This window comes from Lactuca saligna, chromosome 8 (genome assembly GCF_052625555.1).
Source record: "Lactuca saligna cultivar CGN05327 chromosome 8, ASM5262555v1, whole genome shotgun sequence".
NCBI classification, from domain to species: domain Eukaryota; kingdom Viridiplantae; phylum Streptophyta; class Magnoliopsida; order Asterales; family Asteraceae; genus Lactuca; species Lactuca saligna.
In genome coordinates, this window is record NC_136424.1 from 102,387,858 (window position 1) to 102,405,094 (window position 17,237).

At 34.7% G+C, this 17,237-nt stretch overlaps 2 protein-coding genes and 1 pseudogene across 2 annotated transcripts; 2 read left to right on the plus strand and 1 right to left on the minus strand.

Moving 5' to 3' along the window:
- The first annotated feature begins 559 nt into the window (after positions 1 to 559).
- On the plus strand, positions 560 to 2,717 carry LOC145009956 (uncharacterized). Its single transcript, XM_078968567.1, has 4 exons — positions 560 to 958; positions 1,275 to 1,504; positions 1,589 to 1,727; positions 2,430 to 2,717. Exons 1-4 carry the CDS (start codon positions 560 to 562, stop codon positions 2,715 to 2,717), a joined length of 1,056 nt encoding a protein of 351 aa, XP_078824693.1.
- A 2,463-nt stretch (positions 2,718 to 5,180) lies between these two features.
- Positions 5,181 to 6,262, plus strand: LOC145008184 (cotton fiber protein). The gene has a single exon (XM_078966810.1). The coding sequence runs from the start codon at positions 5,278 to 5,280 to the stop codon at positions 5,752 to 5,754; it is 477 nt and encodes a 158-aa protein (XP_078822936.1). The 5' UTR covers positions 5,181 to 5,277; the 3' UTR covers positions 5,755 to 6,262.
- Positions 6,263 to 8,988: 2,726 nt separating this feature from the next.
- On the minus strand, positions 8,989 to 9,306 carry LOC145009957 (putative mitochondrial protein AtMg00820 pseudogene; annotated as a pseudogene).
- Between the last annotated feature and the right edge of the window lie 7,931 nt (positions 9,307 to 17,237).

Genomic DNA, 17,237 nt, shown 5'->3' on the forward strand with positions numbered 1-17,237 from the left:
CATATTAAGGAGGAGTATTGATGGAATGGTAGATGACAAAGACATTCCTGGTGGCCAACAAAATGAGCAAGCCCACTTAGATGAGGACGATGAAGATGTTGGTGTGGAGTATAGGGTGCATGATCCCAATGTTGATTGGAGAGAGATGATGCCTCGATTAGGAGACTATTGTGAATCAACCGATCAACTCAGGTTTGCTTTAACTAACTATGCAATCCATGGAGGATGCCAACTTTATTTTGAAAAAAGTGATAGAGTGATGGTTATATCTTAGTGTGGTAGTGGAAGCAGTGCCAATTAAAAAATGTAGTGTCCAATTAGAGTTGCTGCTGGATAGAAGTACAATGAAAGGACATTCCAGATTAAATTATGTAATGAAATTCATATGTGTGCTAGGAATTATCACTTTGGTTCCATAGTTACTAGCAATTGGTTAGCTAAACACTACCTGAAAGATGCAATCATAAAGCCCAAGATTACATTGCTAGAGATGCAAGAAGATGTCCTACAAAGGTTTTTAGTGAGTGTATCTATTAGGCAATGCCAATGAGCAAGGGCAATGCCAATAGGGATGATAGAAGGGCAGTTAGAAGACCACTATGCTAGGGTTTGGGATTATGCAACTGCAATTAGGTTGAGTAATCTGGATACAACTTTCTTGGTTGGGGTAGAAAGTAATCTAGGGTGTAACTATTTAAAGAGTCTGTATGTTGGGTTTAAGGATTTCAGAGGATGTAGAAGGGTAATAGGACTAGATGGTAGTTTCTTAATGGGGCAAGTAAAGGGGGAGATTTTAACTTCTATTGGGAGGGATTCAAACAACCATGTCTACCTAATAGCATGTGCAGTTGTGAATGTTGAGAATATGGACAATTGGACCTGGTTTATTGAGAATTTGGTTGCTGATTTGGATCTTGGTGCTGGAAATGGATTGGTTATTATCTTAGACCAACAGAAGGTACCAACAACATATATTAGTATACAATATATATTTCTATGTAACATTCATTAATTTTTACATGTGTTGTGTTTGTCTGTTAATTATAAGGACTTCTACAGGCTGTATCGGACCTACTCCCCCATGTTGAGCACATACAATATGCTAGACACATCTTTGCAAACTTTAGGAAGAAATTCCCAGGATTGGAGCTAAAGAATTTTTTCTAGGAAGCTGCTATGAGTATAGTGGAAGGGGACTTTCTTGCTACAATGGAGAAGATAAAAAAACAAGATACACCTATCTTACTGCAAGGAAACTTGAAACCTGGTGATAGGCCTTCTTTTCTTATGGTTATGCTTGTGAAGCAGTAGAGAATAGGGTCGCAGAATGTTTTAATGGATTGATCAAAGAAATAAGGAAGAAGCCTCTACTTACAATGCTTGAGGAAATAAGGATTCTCCTTATGAAAAGGTTTTATCATCAAGGTCAAGAGGTAGCAAAATGGAGGGGTAATTGTAGGCCTAACATACAATTGAAGATTGATGAATTTGGGAAAGATATGATGTAATGTTAGTTTTTATGGGCATGTATCCAAATTGTATTATGTATTTATTGTTTATGTGTGTAATTTGTTTGTTTTGTGTGTAGGTTGTGGACATTGGTGCCAAGTGGTGGTGATGTGTTTGAGACAAGGTATGGCTATAATGGATACAAGGTTGATTTAGCAACTTACACTTGCACCTACAACTTGTGGATGTTGTCTGGCATACCATGTGTACATATTCAGGTTGTAATCAACTATATCCAAAAGATCCAATTCAATTCCTTTTTTCTTGTTTCCACAAGGATAAATATGTTGCAACATATAGTCAGAACATACAACTTGTAGGTGGAAGCAACATGTAGCCAAGGGCTGATTTTATTAAACCATTACCACCCCTAGTTAGAAGGATGCATGGAAGACCCAAACTAAAGAGAGTGAAGCATGCATCTAAATCACAAAATGCCAAATACCCCTCATAAAGGTTAAAGGTTCCTAGGACTGTGAGGTGTGGAAAGTGCCAACAACTTGGACATAATAAGATTTCATGCACAAATAATGAGGTACCTAAGCCCCTATCCTAAAATGGAAGATTGGAAGACCTAGGAAAGATGGAGGAGGCTAACCTGTCTTTGACCAATTCGTCCAGTTGGGCCTGCTATACTAAGAAGGGATGCTGCTCATCCCCCTGTTTCAAAATCTGGCGATCAAGATGGTGGTCATGCTATTACTCCTATGAAAAGGACCAAGATGATGGCAAGGAGAGGAGGGAAAACTAAAGTTTTCGGATCAAGGAACAAAACACCAAAGAAAACACCTAATGGTAAGCAACATAAGAGTCAAGCAAAAGATGATGTGTCCCTAACATGTGATGAGGATTTTAATGATCTTTTCACCCATACACCTAATGGTACACAACCTATGAGTCAAGAAAATTAGGATGTTTAGGAACAAGATAATAACAATGAGGTGAAAGTGAAGGAAATAGTATCTTTAAAGGAGTTGCTGCAGTCAGGATACACAAATGCTGATGCAGTGGCTGCTATGAAAGAGGTATGTTGTATGTTTATGGAGAAGTTGAGGAAACAGATGGGGATGAAAGAGATGTTCAGGAAAGAGAGACTGAAGAAAGAAGAAGAAGAAGTTGAAGAGAGAGAAAGAGAAAGGTTAAGGAAGAATATGTTGAAGGTAGAGAGGTTGCAGAAGAAGAAGTTGAAGAGAGATAGGTTGGAGTAAGAGTGATACCATTAGGTCCTAGTTCTTACAATATCTATTAGGAGAAAAAAGGACTCCCTCTGAAAGAATTAGGAAACTGAAGCTCAGGAAAATGGTCCAAGATGCTGATAGTGGTGGTTCTTCCAAACCCCTTGGGTTGTAGATTGAGAAGTTGTGTTTAAGGGTTGAATGGCTAGAATGTGCATTAGTAAATATGTTGCCCTTTTTGTAAACATCTACTTTTGGTACACTTATCTTTTGGTCACAAGCTTCCAATTCCTTTTTATAATGTTTGGTAGAATTTGAAGTTTGGTTCTAATTAAGTTACATGGTATGGTAGTGGTTTGTAGGAAGCTTTGTAAAGTACATTCCCCTTTTTAGGCTGTTAACTGACATTGATATTTGGGAAGCTTTGTAAACAACATGCTATGATTGTTAAGTTATCAATATATGTGCCTTGATCACTATAATTGTTGTTACCTTCCATGTTTTGGTTAGTTTGGTAAGTAGGTTGCTATTAAAATTTCAAGATTTGGTCATTTTTATACATATGTATGTGTTAAAGGACATAATACATTGTTACCATTAAGACATAATAAATTGTTATCATTGTCATCTCTTACAACACCAAAATATTACCATACATAACACATGCATAAACTTATTGTCTAACTTGAACAAAATACCCTTACACCTAAACTACTACTACCATTCCACTTGAACCTAACTAATGCCTACAACTTCACAGTGCTTTAACCACAACATTGTGAACCATAAACCCCATCACAATCACCACCACCAAAATCATGACCATCATAAGTAGCACCACCTTCAACATGTTTAAAATATCCACTTGAACTACTTCTTTGTTCTTAGCCTCCTCCGAAAGCTTCAAAATATCCATTTCAAATGCTTTATTGTTCTTAGTTCCTCCAAATCTACATGGAACTTCCACATAGTTTCCTTGTAAAAAGTGTTTGGCAGTGGTGGATCAAGACATAAAAAAAATTGCATTTTTTTTTAGTCCTACACAACAACCACTTATTCATACTGGATCAACAAGGCCACAAAAGAAGTAGGAAACTTGATATTACCTGATAGTTTGGACACCCCTAAATTTCCTCCATGAATTATAGATAATTTTGGAGATCGAGAATGTCACAGGTTCATCACACTCGCATCTCAAATCTTCAGACCAACGATTCCTTAAAGCCCATTCTCTATACCATTGTGTGTGCGTGTTGGAGGAGCTTACAATCTTGCAGGATTGATGTTGGAGAGAAGAATGGAACAAAACCTAGCTAACAACTAGCTCGAACATTCGTCTAACCTTTGTAACCTGCTGAAACCGGTGAATACAACATTTTTCCATTTTTCCATAATTCCACGAAAATATCGTGTCCACAATCAATGAGAAGTAAATTCAGGGCTTTTCTCAATTTAGTGTAAAAAACATGAGACTTTAGTGATATTAGTCCAACTATTATCATTAATAGGGTGAATTTTTGGATTTTCAAAAGGTATAGTAAATCTAAGATTGGTTAGAATGCATGGCTTCACAATCCTTATTTAGCTTATATTTGTTTCTAGTTTCTTGTTAGTTTTTTATAATACCCATTTAAAAAAAAATAACATATCAGTTCATTATAAAAATTTCAACGCAGTATTCTCTAAATTTCTTTCCCACTTCATCCGTATAGCAGACGTTTGGGTTTGGTTAAGGTTGGGAACAAAAACCAAATGAGATTATTTGGCGAAAGATAAGTAGTTGACATTGATGTTGTTAATGACTGTACACGAACCCTGGTCCAACCAAGCAACCGCAAATGGCGGCTCTGAAAATTACATCAAGACTAACTTACAAAAATCCTCTCTAAACTCTTGATCGTTATACGATTTGTTCAGAACTCAAGAATCCTACAACTTAATCCCATTTCCGTTAAATTTAACGGGATTATGTGAAAAAGATCATGTGCATAACTCATGATTGTGTACTAGTATCATTTCCTTGATCTTTCTATCATATTTTGTCGAAGCATCCCCTTAACTCAATTCATAAAGTCATATGGTCACAGATAATGATTTAATGGTTAATGAACCCAAAACTTTGAAGAGTTTTCTGAATATTTTCCTATTTTTTATAAATTAAAAGTTATACATATCAAAACTTTTATAAATTTTATTAATTGGATTAGTTGTATTAGAGTTAAATACACAATATATTTATGATCTTTAAAAGTGACATTTTCTTATATCCATAATAAATATGGTATCTTTTATTACATAGAAGTCAATTAATAGAATGCATATCGATCGTGATACGAAACAGGCATTAGGGTATCCGATTAAAATCCAGAAGAATAATTTGACTGATTCAACTTTTACGACCTCTAACATCGTTTGTATGCCGATCTCTAAACTGCTACAACGATCACGCGGTTGTCCCTTTCTTAATCTTTATCTATTTAAACACAACTACCAACGCAAATTACTTTATTCTAATCCTTAGAACATCAACCACTTCATATCCATTCAATCTTTTAATCCAAATTTCAACTTACTTTGCTGTCTAACTTCAATAATGGTGGCCCAAGACAAGAGCAAAAGATGGTCGTTGTTAGGCAGGCTGAGGACGGCGGTGAAGAAGGTTACATTCCTCTTAAACCTCGATATAAACCGGTGGCATATTGTATCCTCCTTGATCGGTGGTCGTCGTGCTTTGAGCAGCCGGCGGCTGAGTTTCAATGAACGACTTGGGTTAACATCGATCGTCTCCTCCCCCGCACATGATGAATATTATAGCACCTGGGCTTCTCCATACACAGCGACTTCTTCTTCTCAGATATCACCGGAGCAAGGTGAGTTACAGCTACAAAAGACTCAAAGCTTTCCTTTGCAAAGAACCACAAGTTTCCCAGAAGAAGATGATATTGATAGGAGAGCTGAGATGTTTATAACGAATTTCAAACGACAATTACGGATGGAAAGACAAGTGTCTTTGGAGCTGAGGTACAGAAGGGACAATAGCTTTGAATCATCGAATACTATTTCACCATGATCATGAATTCATGATGGTTGCTTTTTTTTCTTTTTTCTTTTGGAAAGTAAATAATGAGTTTTTGGAGAACTTATAAACAATCGGTAATGGGTTAACAGTCGTTCTTGAGCAATTATTTTGGCCATGGGAATGACTGAGATCGATCAGATTGATGAATCAGCTTTAGAAGAAAGAGTCAACGATTTGATCACAAATATGGAGGTCATCAATTTGGTTATGAGATCTTCAATTGTTTGTATGATTGCTTTTTCCTTTTAAGTTTTTTTGATTCTTTTATTAAGTCGTGAAAGAGAGCAGTTCGAAAATAAAAAAGTTGTGAAAGGAGGAAAAAAGAATTGGGCTGCTTTGGTACATAGTCAGAGCAAAATTCTTTTGAGTTACATGCATCTATTTTGTATTATAGTTAGTTAATGCAACATTTTGTTTGTTGTCCTTTTTACTTTCTCATCTTTGTATAATTAGTGGTGTTGAAATGAAAATATCTGAAGGAAACGTTTAAGGTCTCAAATTGATCATTACTCTCCTGAGGCGGTCACATCGAGGGAATAATCCATGCAATGGCGGCCCTAGGGATGGTGTGGATGTATGATTGTACCGGCCTTCGATTGAGAACTTTTTAATATTATATTATTAAAAATTAAAAGAAAATAATAATAATAATAATATAATAATCAAATTGCATGTTATAAATCTTATTTGTATTATTAAAAATAAAAATTATGTTTGTTAAATATGTTATCAATATCAGTTGTAATTTGATACCGATATATAAATATTTAAACTACAAAACCAAAAACTAACTCAAATTTTGAAAGTATTTTGTTATAAGGTCAAAATTAAATTTATGATAGATGACATGATTTTAGTTTTGAGGGATACAACTACAATAAAATTATTAGTTTAATTGAATATATTAATAATATTTTACAAAAAAGATAGTTTAATTGAATATATTAATAATATTTTACAAAAAAGATATAAGATCTTAATTTAATTTTTACACAGGGTCTCGAAAATTTTAGAGCCGGATCATCAAGGCAAATTAATTTACTTAATAAGAACAAAATTACAAATAAATCAATATGTTGGGGATCGTACAATTACGTCTAGGATTTAACTGACTTAATACTCAATTTTAATATCGATGGAGGCATGAATCAGCCGATCATGTTATTGATCAACCATTTTATAACAAAATGTCAAATACAAGGGGTATAAATATGGATGAGCATTTAGACCAATCGGAACCGGAACCGAAACCCGATGAAACTGGTCGGGCTGTGACCAGAACGATATTATTGTGGATTTTTTGAAGCAAAACCGGTAGAACCGGCAAAAATCAGAACCGTATGTTGCTATTTCTCGAGGACCGGTTCCAACATTAAATGCATGACAAGAACCAGTAGAAACCGGGAACTAGTAGAACCGGCGGTCCGATTCGGTTCCTATTTTCAACTAAGTTTGGTTCTTGGGCTGGTTCCGATGCTCATCCCTAGGCGTAAATACCCATATAAAACTTAATTACAAGCAAGTAAATGTAGAAACTACCAACTAACTATGACTAATTGCAAAGGCAAACCTGAAGACACTCCAGATACTCATAAATATACACTAATGAACAACCTGTTGAATTAGGTGTGTATGTTGGGATTTTATTCAAAAATTATTTCAAAAACAAAAACAATCCAACAGAAAGAAAAAAAGAAAGAAAGAAAGAAAGAAACTAGTTGTATTCCCACCAAAAGAAAGAAAGAAAGAAAGAAACTAGTTGTATTCCCACCAAAAGATCATTTTGCAAGAGTTAGAAAGATTAAAACAACCATAGAAGGGAAAACATAACAACCTTTGAAGACTTTGATCCTCATGGGAGGTTGGAAGTGTAAACTAACAAATGAAATACATATAACGGCTAGGGTTTCATATTATTATCAAAGAGAAGTACAAATACAATGAAAAGGAAAGACATAATATATAGACAAGCTAATTAGGGTTTCCTAGCGAAAAGGCTCAATCATAAAACCCAATACAAAATAAAGCCCAAAATATTATTAGGTTAACATCCCCCTTCAAACTCACAATGCAACAGCAATAAGCATTGAGAGTTTGATAGACAGAAAATGGAATCGAGGAGCAGTCAACGGCTTCGTAAGAATATCAGCAATCTACAAAGAGGAGGGAACATAAGGAAAGGAGATAGTGCCCTTCTGGAGATGATGACGTGTGAAATGACAGTCAATCTCAATGTGCTTTGTGCGCTCATGAAACACTGAATTCTTGGCAATCATTATCGTACTCTCGTTATCACAATACAAAGGGATAGGCTGAGAGATATGAACGCCCATATCTGCAAGAAGCCATCTCAACCAAACAATCTCACAAGTGGCGATAGCCATGGCTCGATACTCAGATTATGTAGAAGATTGAGAAACAAGATCTTGTTTCTTGCTTTTCCATGATATCAATGAATCTCCAAGAAAAACACAATACCCAGTAGTAGACTTACGATCATAAATATCATTATCCCAATTTGCATCACTATAGGCACGCAACTCAAGAGAGGATGAAGAAGGAAACATAAGAGTGCGGAACTGAGTACCACGTAAATATCTCAAAATACGAAGAACAACTCCCCAATGAACAGTAGTAGGAGCAGTGACAAACTGGCTAACCACATGAACTGCATGAGCAGTATTCGGTCTAGTGACAGTTAGGTAAACCAAACTCCCAACAATGGTACGATAAAGACTTGGATCTGATAATGGGACACCATCAGTTGGAGAGTACTTTGCATTACTCTCTATAGGCGTATCAATTGTTCGATTATCCGTGAGTCCTGCACGTTCAAACAAATCGGAAATATACTTCGTTTGAGATAAAAGATAACCCTTTGGAGATTGAGCAACTTCAATCCCCAACAAATAACGAAGTAATCCCAAGTCTTTCATAGCAAAACGGTGAGCCAAATCACGCTTTAAAGACTCTATACCATCATGATCATCACTAGTAATAATCATGTCATCGACATACAAGGAAAAAATAATCCGCCCCTACATTCGTACATTGAATAAATAGAGCCGAATCATGGTTACTTGGTTGAAAACCAAGAGAAGTAATCACCATAGAAAATTTCTCAAACCAAGCACGAGGGGCTTGTTTGAGGCCATATAAAGCCTTCCAAAGTCGACAAACTTCACCTGGTCGGTGAGCAATACCAGGGGGAGGAGACATGTATACTTATTCATGAAGATCACCATTCAAGAAAGCATTCTTGACATCCATTTGATAAATCTTCCATTGACGAATGGAAGAAACTGCAATCAAGGTGCGAACAGTCATCATTTTTGCAACAGGAGCAAACGTCTCCTCATAATCCATACCATACTTTTGCGTGTACCCTTTCGCAACAAGTCTGGCTTTATAACGCTCAATGGATCCATCAGACTTTGTTTTAATTTTAAAAACCCAACGACAACCAATCGTGTGTTTTCCAGGTGGAAGCGGAACCAGATCCCATGTATGAGTCTGATAAAGAGGTGCAAGTTCCTCAGCCATAGCGGTCTGCCAAAGAGGATCAGAAATGGCCTCTTTATAGGATGTTGGCTCAGAGAGACGATGTACATTAGCAATAAAGGAGGCAAAAGCCGGTGAGTAAGAGGAATAGACAAATTCAGGAAGCTTTGTGGACTTCTTATTACGATAAGGTCTCGATGGAGGGGGGGTCTTGATGATTTGTAGGCAGAGGATCAACGATAGGTGCTGGATCAGCCACATGTGGTGGATCAGCAGCAAGTGGTGGATCAGTGACATGTGGTGGATCATCAATGTCAATGCTAAACGGATCAATAATACAGAGCTCCTCTCGGGTTGCATCATGTGACTGAACAAGAATGCTATAAAATGGAATATGCTCCAAAAAGGTGACATTGCGAGATACATACAATTTTTGATTTGAAAGATAATAGCATCGATAAGCTTTCTGACCAATACCATATCCCACAAAACACAAAGAGCTGATTTTGAAGACAACTTATCTCTCTCTACATGAGGCTTCAAGACAAAACATGTACACCCAAACACTCGTAATGAAGAATAATCTGGGAGTTGTCCAAACAACATTTCATAAGGAGACTTCCCTGAAATGTACACAGTAGGAATGCGATTAATAACATAAGTAGCGATATGAACAACTTCTCCCCAAAGCATATTGGGAACTTGAGCAGAGAGTAGTAAGGATCTAGCAGTTTCTAGGAGATGTCGATGTTTTCTTTCTGCAACACCATTCTGCTGAGGAGTGTCTGTACAAGATGATTGATGTATAATGCCATCAGATGCCAATAATTGTTTAAAACCATTGGAGGTAAATTCTCCTCCCAGATCACACCGAAAACATTTTATGGTAGTAGAGTGTTGAGTCTTGACAATAGCTCCGAATTCACTATATATGGTGAAAAAGTCAGACCTGCGCTTCATAAAATAAACCCACGTATAACGAGTGTATTCATCAATGAATGAAACATAATAGTTAGCTCCTGACTTGGAGCTTATCGGAGAGGGACCCCACACATCAGAATGCACAATATCAAAGGGAGCAACAGAAGGAGTGACACTTTTATTAAACGTTAAAGCAGAAAATTTTCCCAGTTTACAACCACAACAATAAAAAATATCATCAAATTTCAAAGAGCCTAACACACCACTGGAAACCAAAAACTATAAACGAGATGCTGAAACATGTCCCAAACAAGAATGCCAAAGATAAAAAGAGACGATGAAGGGTTTAAACGAAAAGACGACAAATCGACACTAGATACAGCAACATCAGCAACATGTAGCTGCTCCAAGACATAAAGCTCCCCAAGTCTATGGCCTATCCCAATCACCCTCCGAGACCGAATGTCCTGTACACAGCAGAATGAATCAAAAAAGAAGACCCAACAACCAGATTTACACAACTGACTGACTGATGCAAGATTCAAAGCAAGTGTAGGAATGTAATACACATATGTTAAAGATATATAAGGAGTGACAATAGAACCAACACCCTCTACTGACATGGGTGTAGCGCTAGCAGACATAATAGAGACAGGTGTACGAGAAGATAATGAAGCAAAAGATGAAAAAATGTGGTGACATGTGATGAGATGCACCAAAATCCAATATCCACAAGGATGAAGGAATACCTGACGTGTTGGATGAAGACAGAACTGAATGAGACATGGAAGCTGACATGGCAGTTGGATTGGTAGCTAAGAACTGTCTAAACTGCTCAACAATCTTTGGATCCAAGGCTGATGGTGGTGTGAAATCTGTTTCATTCTCAACTGAAGGTGTAGCAGCAGCGTACTGTGCTGGCCTAAAAGATGAAAAAGAGGGACGTGACTGTCCAGAAGACTTGTTCTTCTGTGAAGACTGAGAGTGTGCTGGTGATCTTGTTTGTTGTTGCTGTTGATTTCCCTTGCTTGTCAGTAAAGGACAATTTTCCTTCCAATGGTTTTTCTTCTTACAGAAAGCACACTCATCAAATGTAACTCTAAGATGATTTTGGTTTGAAGATTGGGGTCGTTGTGAAACAACAAAGACATCAGGAGTGGCTGTCTTGGGAGCTTTGTCAGCATGGGACTTGATATGAGTTTCTTCAGCAATCAACTCGTGAACAACCGAATCAACAGTGGGAAGAGGTGTACGATTCAAGATTGATCCACGCAGACCTTCAAAATCTGAACGTAATGCCATCAAGAACTGAACCAAACGTTGCTCTTCCCTTCTATCAATGTAAGGCTTAAAAGCTTTCAACAAATCAGGTTCTGTAAGAGCTAACTGATCCCACAAATCCGACATAGCTGCATAAAATTCCTGAACACTAAGATTGTTCTATTGGAGGGCTCGAATATCAAACTCGAACTGATACTGCTTTGCAAAGTTAGACTGAGTATACAACCTAGCCAAGTGATCCCAAACCTCCTTTGCCGTGTCATACTTCGCCAAATGAGTACCAATAGACTGGACGACAATATTATTAATCCAAGTAATGATCTTGGAGTTATCAGTCTCCCATGAATCCAGTAAGGTTTCATAATTAGCGGCCTTCTCGTTTGTTGGTTTCTTCTTGTCACCTGTAACAATCCCCCACATAGTCTTGCCCTGCAAGAAATTTTTCATAACATAACTCCAATAGGCATAGTTTTTGCCATCAAGTTGAATACTAATGGACTGAAGAGAATCATATCTTGGGGCCATATTTCAATATCAGTAAAATAGTAAATACGAGTAGCAGCAAAAAATGATCAAGATCTCGAAATCAACAGAGCTAGATGAAAATGAAACCCTCAAAACCGACAAACGAACAAATCAAACCAAACCCAAATACAGAAACGAGCAAAAAAGGCATACCCCAAAATTACAAATGGTGACAATGAACAGTGCACGTGAATAGTACCAATGAACAGTGTTGATGAACAATAGCCGTGAATAGTAGCCGTGATGAACATTAACCGTGAATAGTGTCGATGAACAGTAACCGTGAACAGTGTCGCTGAATAGTAACTCGATGAACAGTAACTCCGATGAACATTAATCTCCGATGAACAGTAATCGCCAATGAACAATGACGATGAACAGTACTCGCCCAAAAAAAAAACGAAAAACTACAGATAATCAAACGAGCTCTGATACCATGTAAACTAACAAATGAAATACATATAACGGCTAGGGTTTCATATTATTATCAAAGAGAAGTACAAATACAATGAAAAGGAAAGACATAATATATAGACAAGCTAATTAGGGTTTCCTAGCGAAAATGTGAAATCATAAAACCCAATACAAAATAAAGCCCAAAATATTATTAGGTTAACAGGAAGTTGATGAAGATGACATTAAACTCTAAATTAAGCTCTCTAGAAGTATCTACCAAAACAAGAGTAAAACCATCAAGATATGCTAGTATACACTTTCAATTTGTTGTTCATAACCCTTTGAAATATATACCAAATATATGTTCAAAGGTAAAGCAATGAAGGGAATTCATCAAACATCAAATTGCAAGAGAATGGAGGAGAAGTAGGAGCTTTAATTTTAAAATTTGTCATCCATAAAGAGATCAAGATGCTCTCGGTTTTGTGCTCCAAAAAGCACCAAAAAATGCATCTTAGAAGTGGTAACAAAGCTCTCACATCCCTCTGATTGATTCCTTAACCCATAAAGACAAAAGGTGAGAGAATATATAAAGTAAAAACATGGGTTTCTCTCAAATCCATGATGAAAGTTAAAGTAAGAGACCATTTCTTACAAGTATGGGATATTAATTAAACAATGTAAAAGCTATGCTAACACCATCATGGTTAAAGAAATAAAAGTAAAGTGACCGTTACTTTATTAGTTATACGTCTCTTTCTCTCTCTCTATCTTTCTCTCTCTCTCTCTCTCTCTATATATATATATATATATATATATATATATATATATATATATATATATAATATTATATTAAACCACCTTTTAAAAAAATAAACTATAACTAGTTTATTAAGATATAAATATAACTTCTAAATGATCTTACTTTATAAGATATTTCATAAGTTGTTGTTTCTCCAATAAGTATTATTTCCGTAAATAAAAAATTCCTAATTAGAAAAAATATTACTTCCATGAAATAATAATTTTCCAATTAAATACAAGTGTTGATATATTTAATAATAATCAAATTATACAAATAAATAATCAATTGATGGTAACTTGTTAAAAGGTGTGATCCTTTAGGATCATATGTTACTAGCAATATCATTATAGAATTACTCTTGGGCATTATAGATTTTATAATCTCCCACTTGCACAAGACTCAACAGAGATTGGCATAGATAATGGTGAACGTCTAGTAACATTTCACTACTCCCAATAACATATGACGAAGAATGCCATTCATTAACATCCAATTCCCAAAAGCTCAAAGCCTCAATTGATGTATTAATGTAAGTTTATCAATTATTCCTTTGTTATAGACATCCTGTTGAACATGAGCCTTGGATCGTTGTTAATCTCATTTGTAATTCAACTTTGGGTAACACGCGTTAGATTTTTATCTCTCAACACATAAGAGGAACAAATCCCATTTTGACTACATACGCCTCTTACGTAGTCCATACCATACCTGAAAATGGTTTTTATAACTGCTCGGTTAAGGATCAACGTTTAACAATATTAAAGCACAATACTCCCTATACTTAAGTCCCACTATGTATCTCAGGTTTTAAGGATACAAAGATACTCATGACTGGGATCTATTTGTTGATCTTGATGCGGGTAAGTTCTGTACTAGTTCTCTGACAAGTACCTATGAAACTTTGTTACAACTACTTGCCTACTTTCATCTAGTAAGAGTCAACCAATCTAATACATATTAGTCTTACTTCCTAATTGCTCCCATAATTACAATCGACAATGAACATTTAGAATAATAATATTATTCATGGATTAAATATGTTAATATAGAACACAAGTATTAATGTGATGATCGTATCCCTATATATCAAAATGTTATGTAATAGTTGTTGTTACAATATTCCAATATCCAGATACTATTGTGGCTGTAGTGTGATTACTCATACTTATCTAAAAAGGAAAGGCTTTATTAATGGGTTTGATAAAATTAAATTTGTGTGAATTTTGTGAATACTATCATCTCTATATTTGAATTTACTCTATGTAGAGTTAAATATTTTTGAGAATATGATTGATGTTCTTTCGTGACATAGAGTCTCTTAGCTTGATTAAGTGAACTCTTGAAGTGATAAATATTTCTATGTGATCTTTTAATGGTAGAAATCAATATATATTTTCAATGAACTCATTCATCTAATCATATTTGGCTTCAACTTTTAAGGTTGTGTATTCTTATTTTGTAGTAGATTGTGTCATTAGGTTTTGTTTGGACCTCATTCCAACTAAACTTACTCTTCATTAATAATGAAGTCATAATTTAATTATAATTATCAAAATCTGTTTAGAAATCAAAATCATATGTAGCTCTTTACATTAATATTTTATTTTAAACTAGTTGTCTCATATACATTCTGTTAGATCTTCTTAAGTAATATTTGAATGTTCTCATAGTCATCTAGTGACTTAACCATGTACTCAACTTTGTATCTCATGATATGACATAAATGATGGAATCATTTTCCAAGCAAATAGAATATAAATCATTTCATCTAGCTCAAACCTATGTGCTAGGTCCTTTTGAGATAGTCTCAAAAAGGTTTCATGTGACAATGTCAAGAATCCTCCAAAGGAATCTTGTATCTTGACCTCGTTCAAGATATTGTTAATTCGAGAGAAAGAATCTAAAAACTTTTAATATTTATATTTATATATGTCTATAGATTTTACATTCCAAGAATGTATCTTGTCTTTCCTAAGTATTTCATTTTAGAAATACTTTCCAAGTCAAGGTGGAAACGACCTTGCATAGTCAAAATATTATTTCAAATGATTAAGTGTGTCTCATTCATATAAGATTAGGAATATCACTTTCCTCCCACTAGTTCTTAGTAAACCTTTATGTCCTTTTCATTTTGATATATAAGCATACCTTGTATCTTTATATTAAAATGACTATTACAACCTTGATATGTTTGCTTTATATCCACAAGTGAAAGCCTTACACATTTGGTTAGGATAACATGGATGAAGAAAACCTCCAGACTAAGCTATATAGATATCTTCTAGTAAATGTCTATTAAGAAAGCGTTCTTTCTTGAAACCTGTTTTCTATATCTCATATTAAGAATATGATGTTATAGTGAATAATATCCTTGTTAATCTAATCATAGCCACTTGTGAAAAGGTTTGATGATAGTCAATGTCATGAGTATGGTACGTACCATAGTTAATGACATGAGTATGATAAAATCATTTTATGACAAGTCTTACTAAATATGCATGGTATCTATGTATATATTCTTTCTAAAAAAAAATTCTTACTCCTTCCAGCCTTGATATAGAGGGGAAAACTAATCAAGCCCACACTTGATTATTATACATGAATTACATCTCAATGTTCATGACTCTAAGTCATTCATAAAATTCATTATTTGGTATGGCATCATGGTAGTTGATGGTTTTGCAAGAAACCTTCAAGAAGAACTCATCAATGAGAGATTCCAGATTTCTCAAGTCAAAGATGATTTCTATTATTAATGCGAATAAATTGTGTTTTTGAATAGCTATTATTCAAGTTCAATAATTCCTTGTTGAAAATAGTGCCAACAATTGCTATATTAGGCTATGGTTCTTGAGTTTCTTTAAGTTCCATGTGCCTTCCACTTGCCTTGTCACGAGAATTTTGTTTTTTATTGACTCAACATTCAAAAGAATAATAGAACTTATTCTTTGTAGGTTTCTATTAATAATCTAAATGCCCTTTTAGAATATATACATATATGTGATTGGTTTGTGTTTACATTCAAGATACAATTAATAGTGATTAAGGTATAATCTAAAGAGCATAAAGGAAGATAATTTATATCAATTAGAAAGTAAACATTATTTGTTAAGGTCTAATTCATCCTTTATTATCACTTCAAGCTTTAGATGGTGCTGCTGAATGCATTTGTATCATGTGCTTACTCTTAGACATTCATTAGAAATGAAATCACACACCATAGTGTATAGTTCCATAATATTTATTTTCTCTAAACTTTAGGGAAAATATTATTAGGAATCCTTTATATATAAATAAGATTCACATATGTCAAATAAACTATATTATTTTCTTTCAAAGATCCATTTCTTGAAGTTGGAATATGCGGATTTCATTTATACAATAAAGATAAAAATGTCAGGGATAAGTTTGATTTAAAACAAGTTTATGTCAAAAAAGCTTGTATATAGAACTTAATTTTATTTATAAAATATTGATATTTACTTTATCTCTATTAAGAGATCTAGTCTTATAAATAGAAGTCAAACTTTTTAGAATATGAATATTATCATTATGAAAAACGATCAAGTAAATAATCAAACATTTAAATAAATAACTGAGACTTAAATACTTAGACATGCTAAATTTAAAACATACATTGTTCCAAAACCAAAAATTGTTTTATATTACAAGTAATTTATGTTCTAACCATAAGTGTTAAAGTAAACTCCAAGAGAGTAGTCCCAACTTGCTTGTACTTAGTTTGTTGCTCTTCTGTAAATATTTGCAAACAAGTTACAAACATTTGATTAGCATTCAAGTACCAAGTACCTGAGTGTTATATGAAAAGTATAAGTTCTATCTAATAGATACCTGAAGTACTAGTCTCTTCTAGACTTTCTTTTCAGATTAGAGAATATGTTTCTCTTCTAGTATCCCTTTTATCCATAAAAGAGACAAGATCCATCTATGTGGAACTTCCTGGATTTCTTGGACTTAAAGGTATTCAGTCCATAAAACATGGGTTGCTAAGATCACACAAAGTGACTCTTTTTATCCTTGAATT

Coding starts and splice junctions, on each gene's coding strand:
- LOC145009956 (XM_078968567.1), top strand. CDS start 560: ATGCCAATAGGGATGATAGAAGGGCAGTTAGAAGACCACTATGCTAGG. Junction 1,505..1,588: donor GAATTTGGGAAAGATATGAT/GTAATGTTAGTT, acceptor TTTTGTGTGTAG/GTTGTGGACATTGGTGCCAA. Junction 1,728..2,429: donor TACCATGTGTACATATTCAG/GTTGTAATCAAC, acceptor TAGGATGTTTAG/GAACAAGATAATAACAATGA.
- LOC145008184 (XM_078966810.1), top strand. CDS start 5,278: ATGGTGGCCCAAGACAAGAGCAAAAGATGGTCGTTGTTAGGCAGGCTG.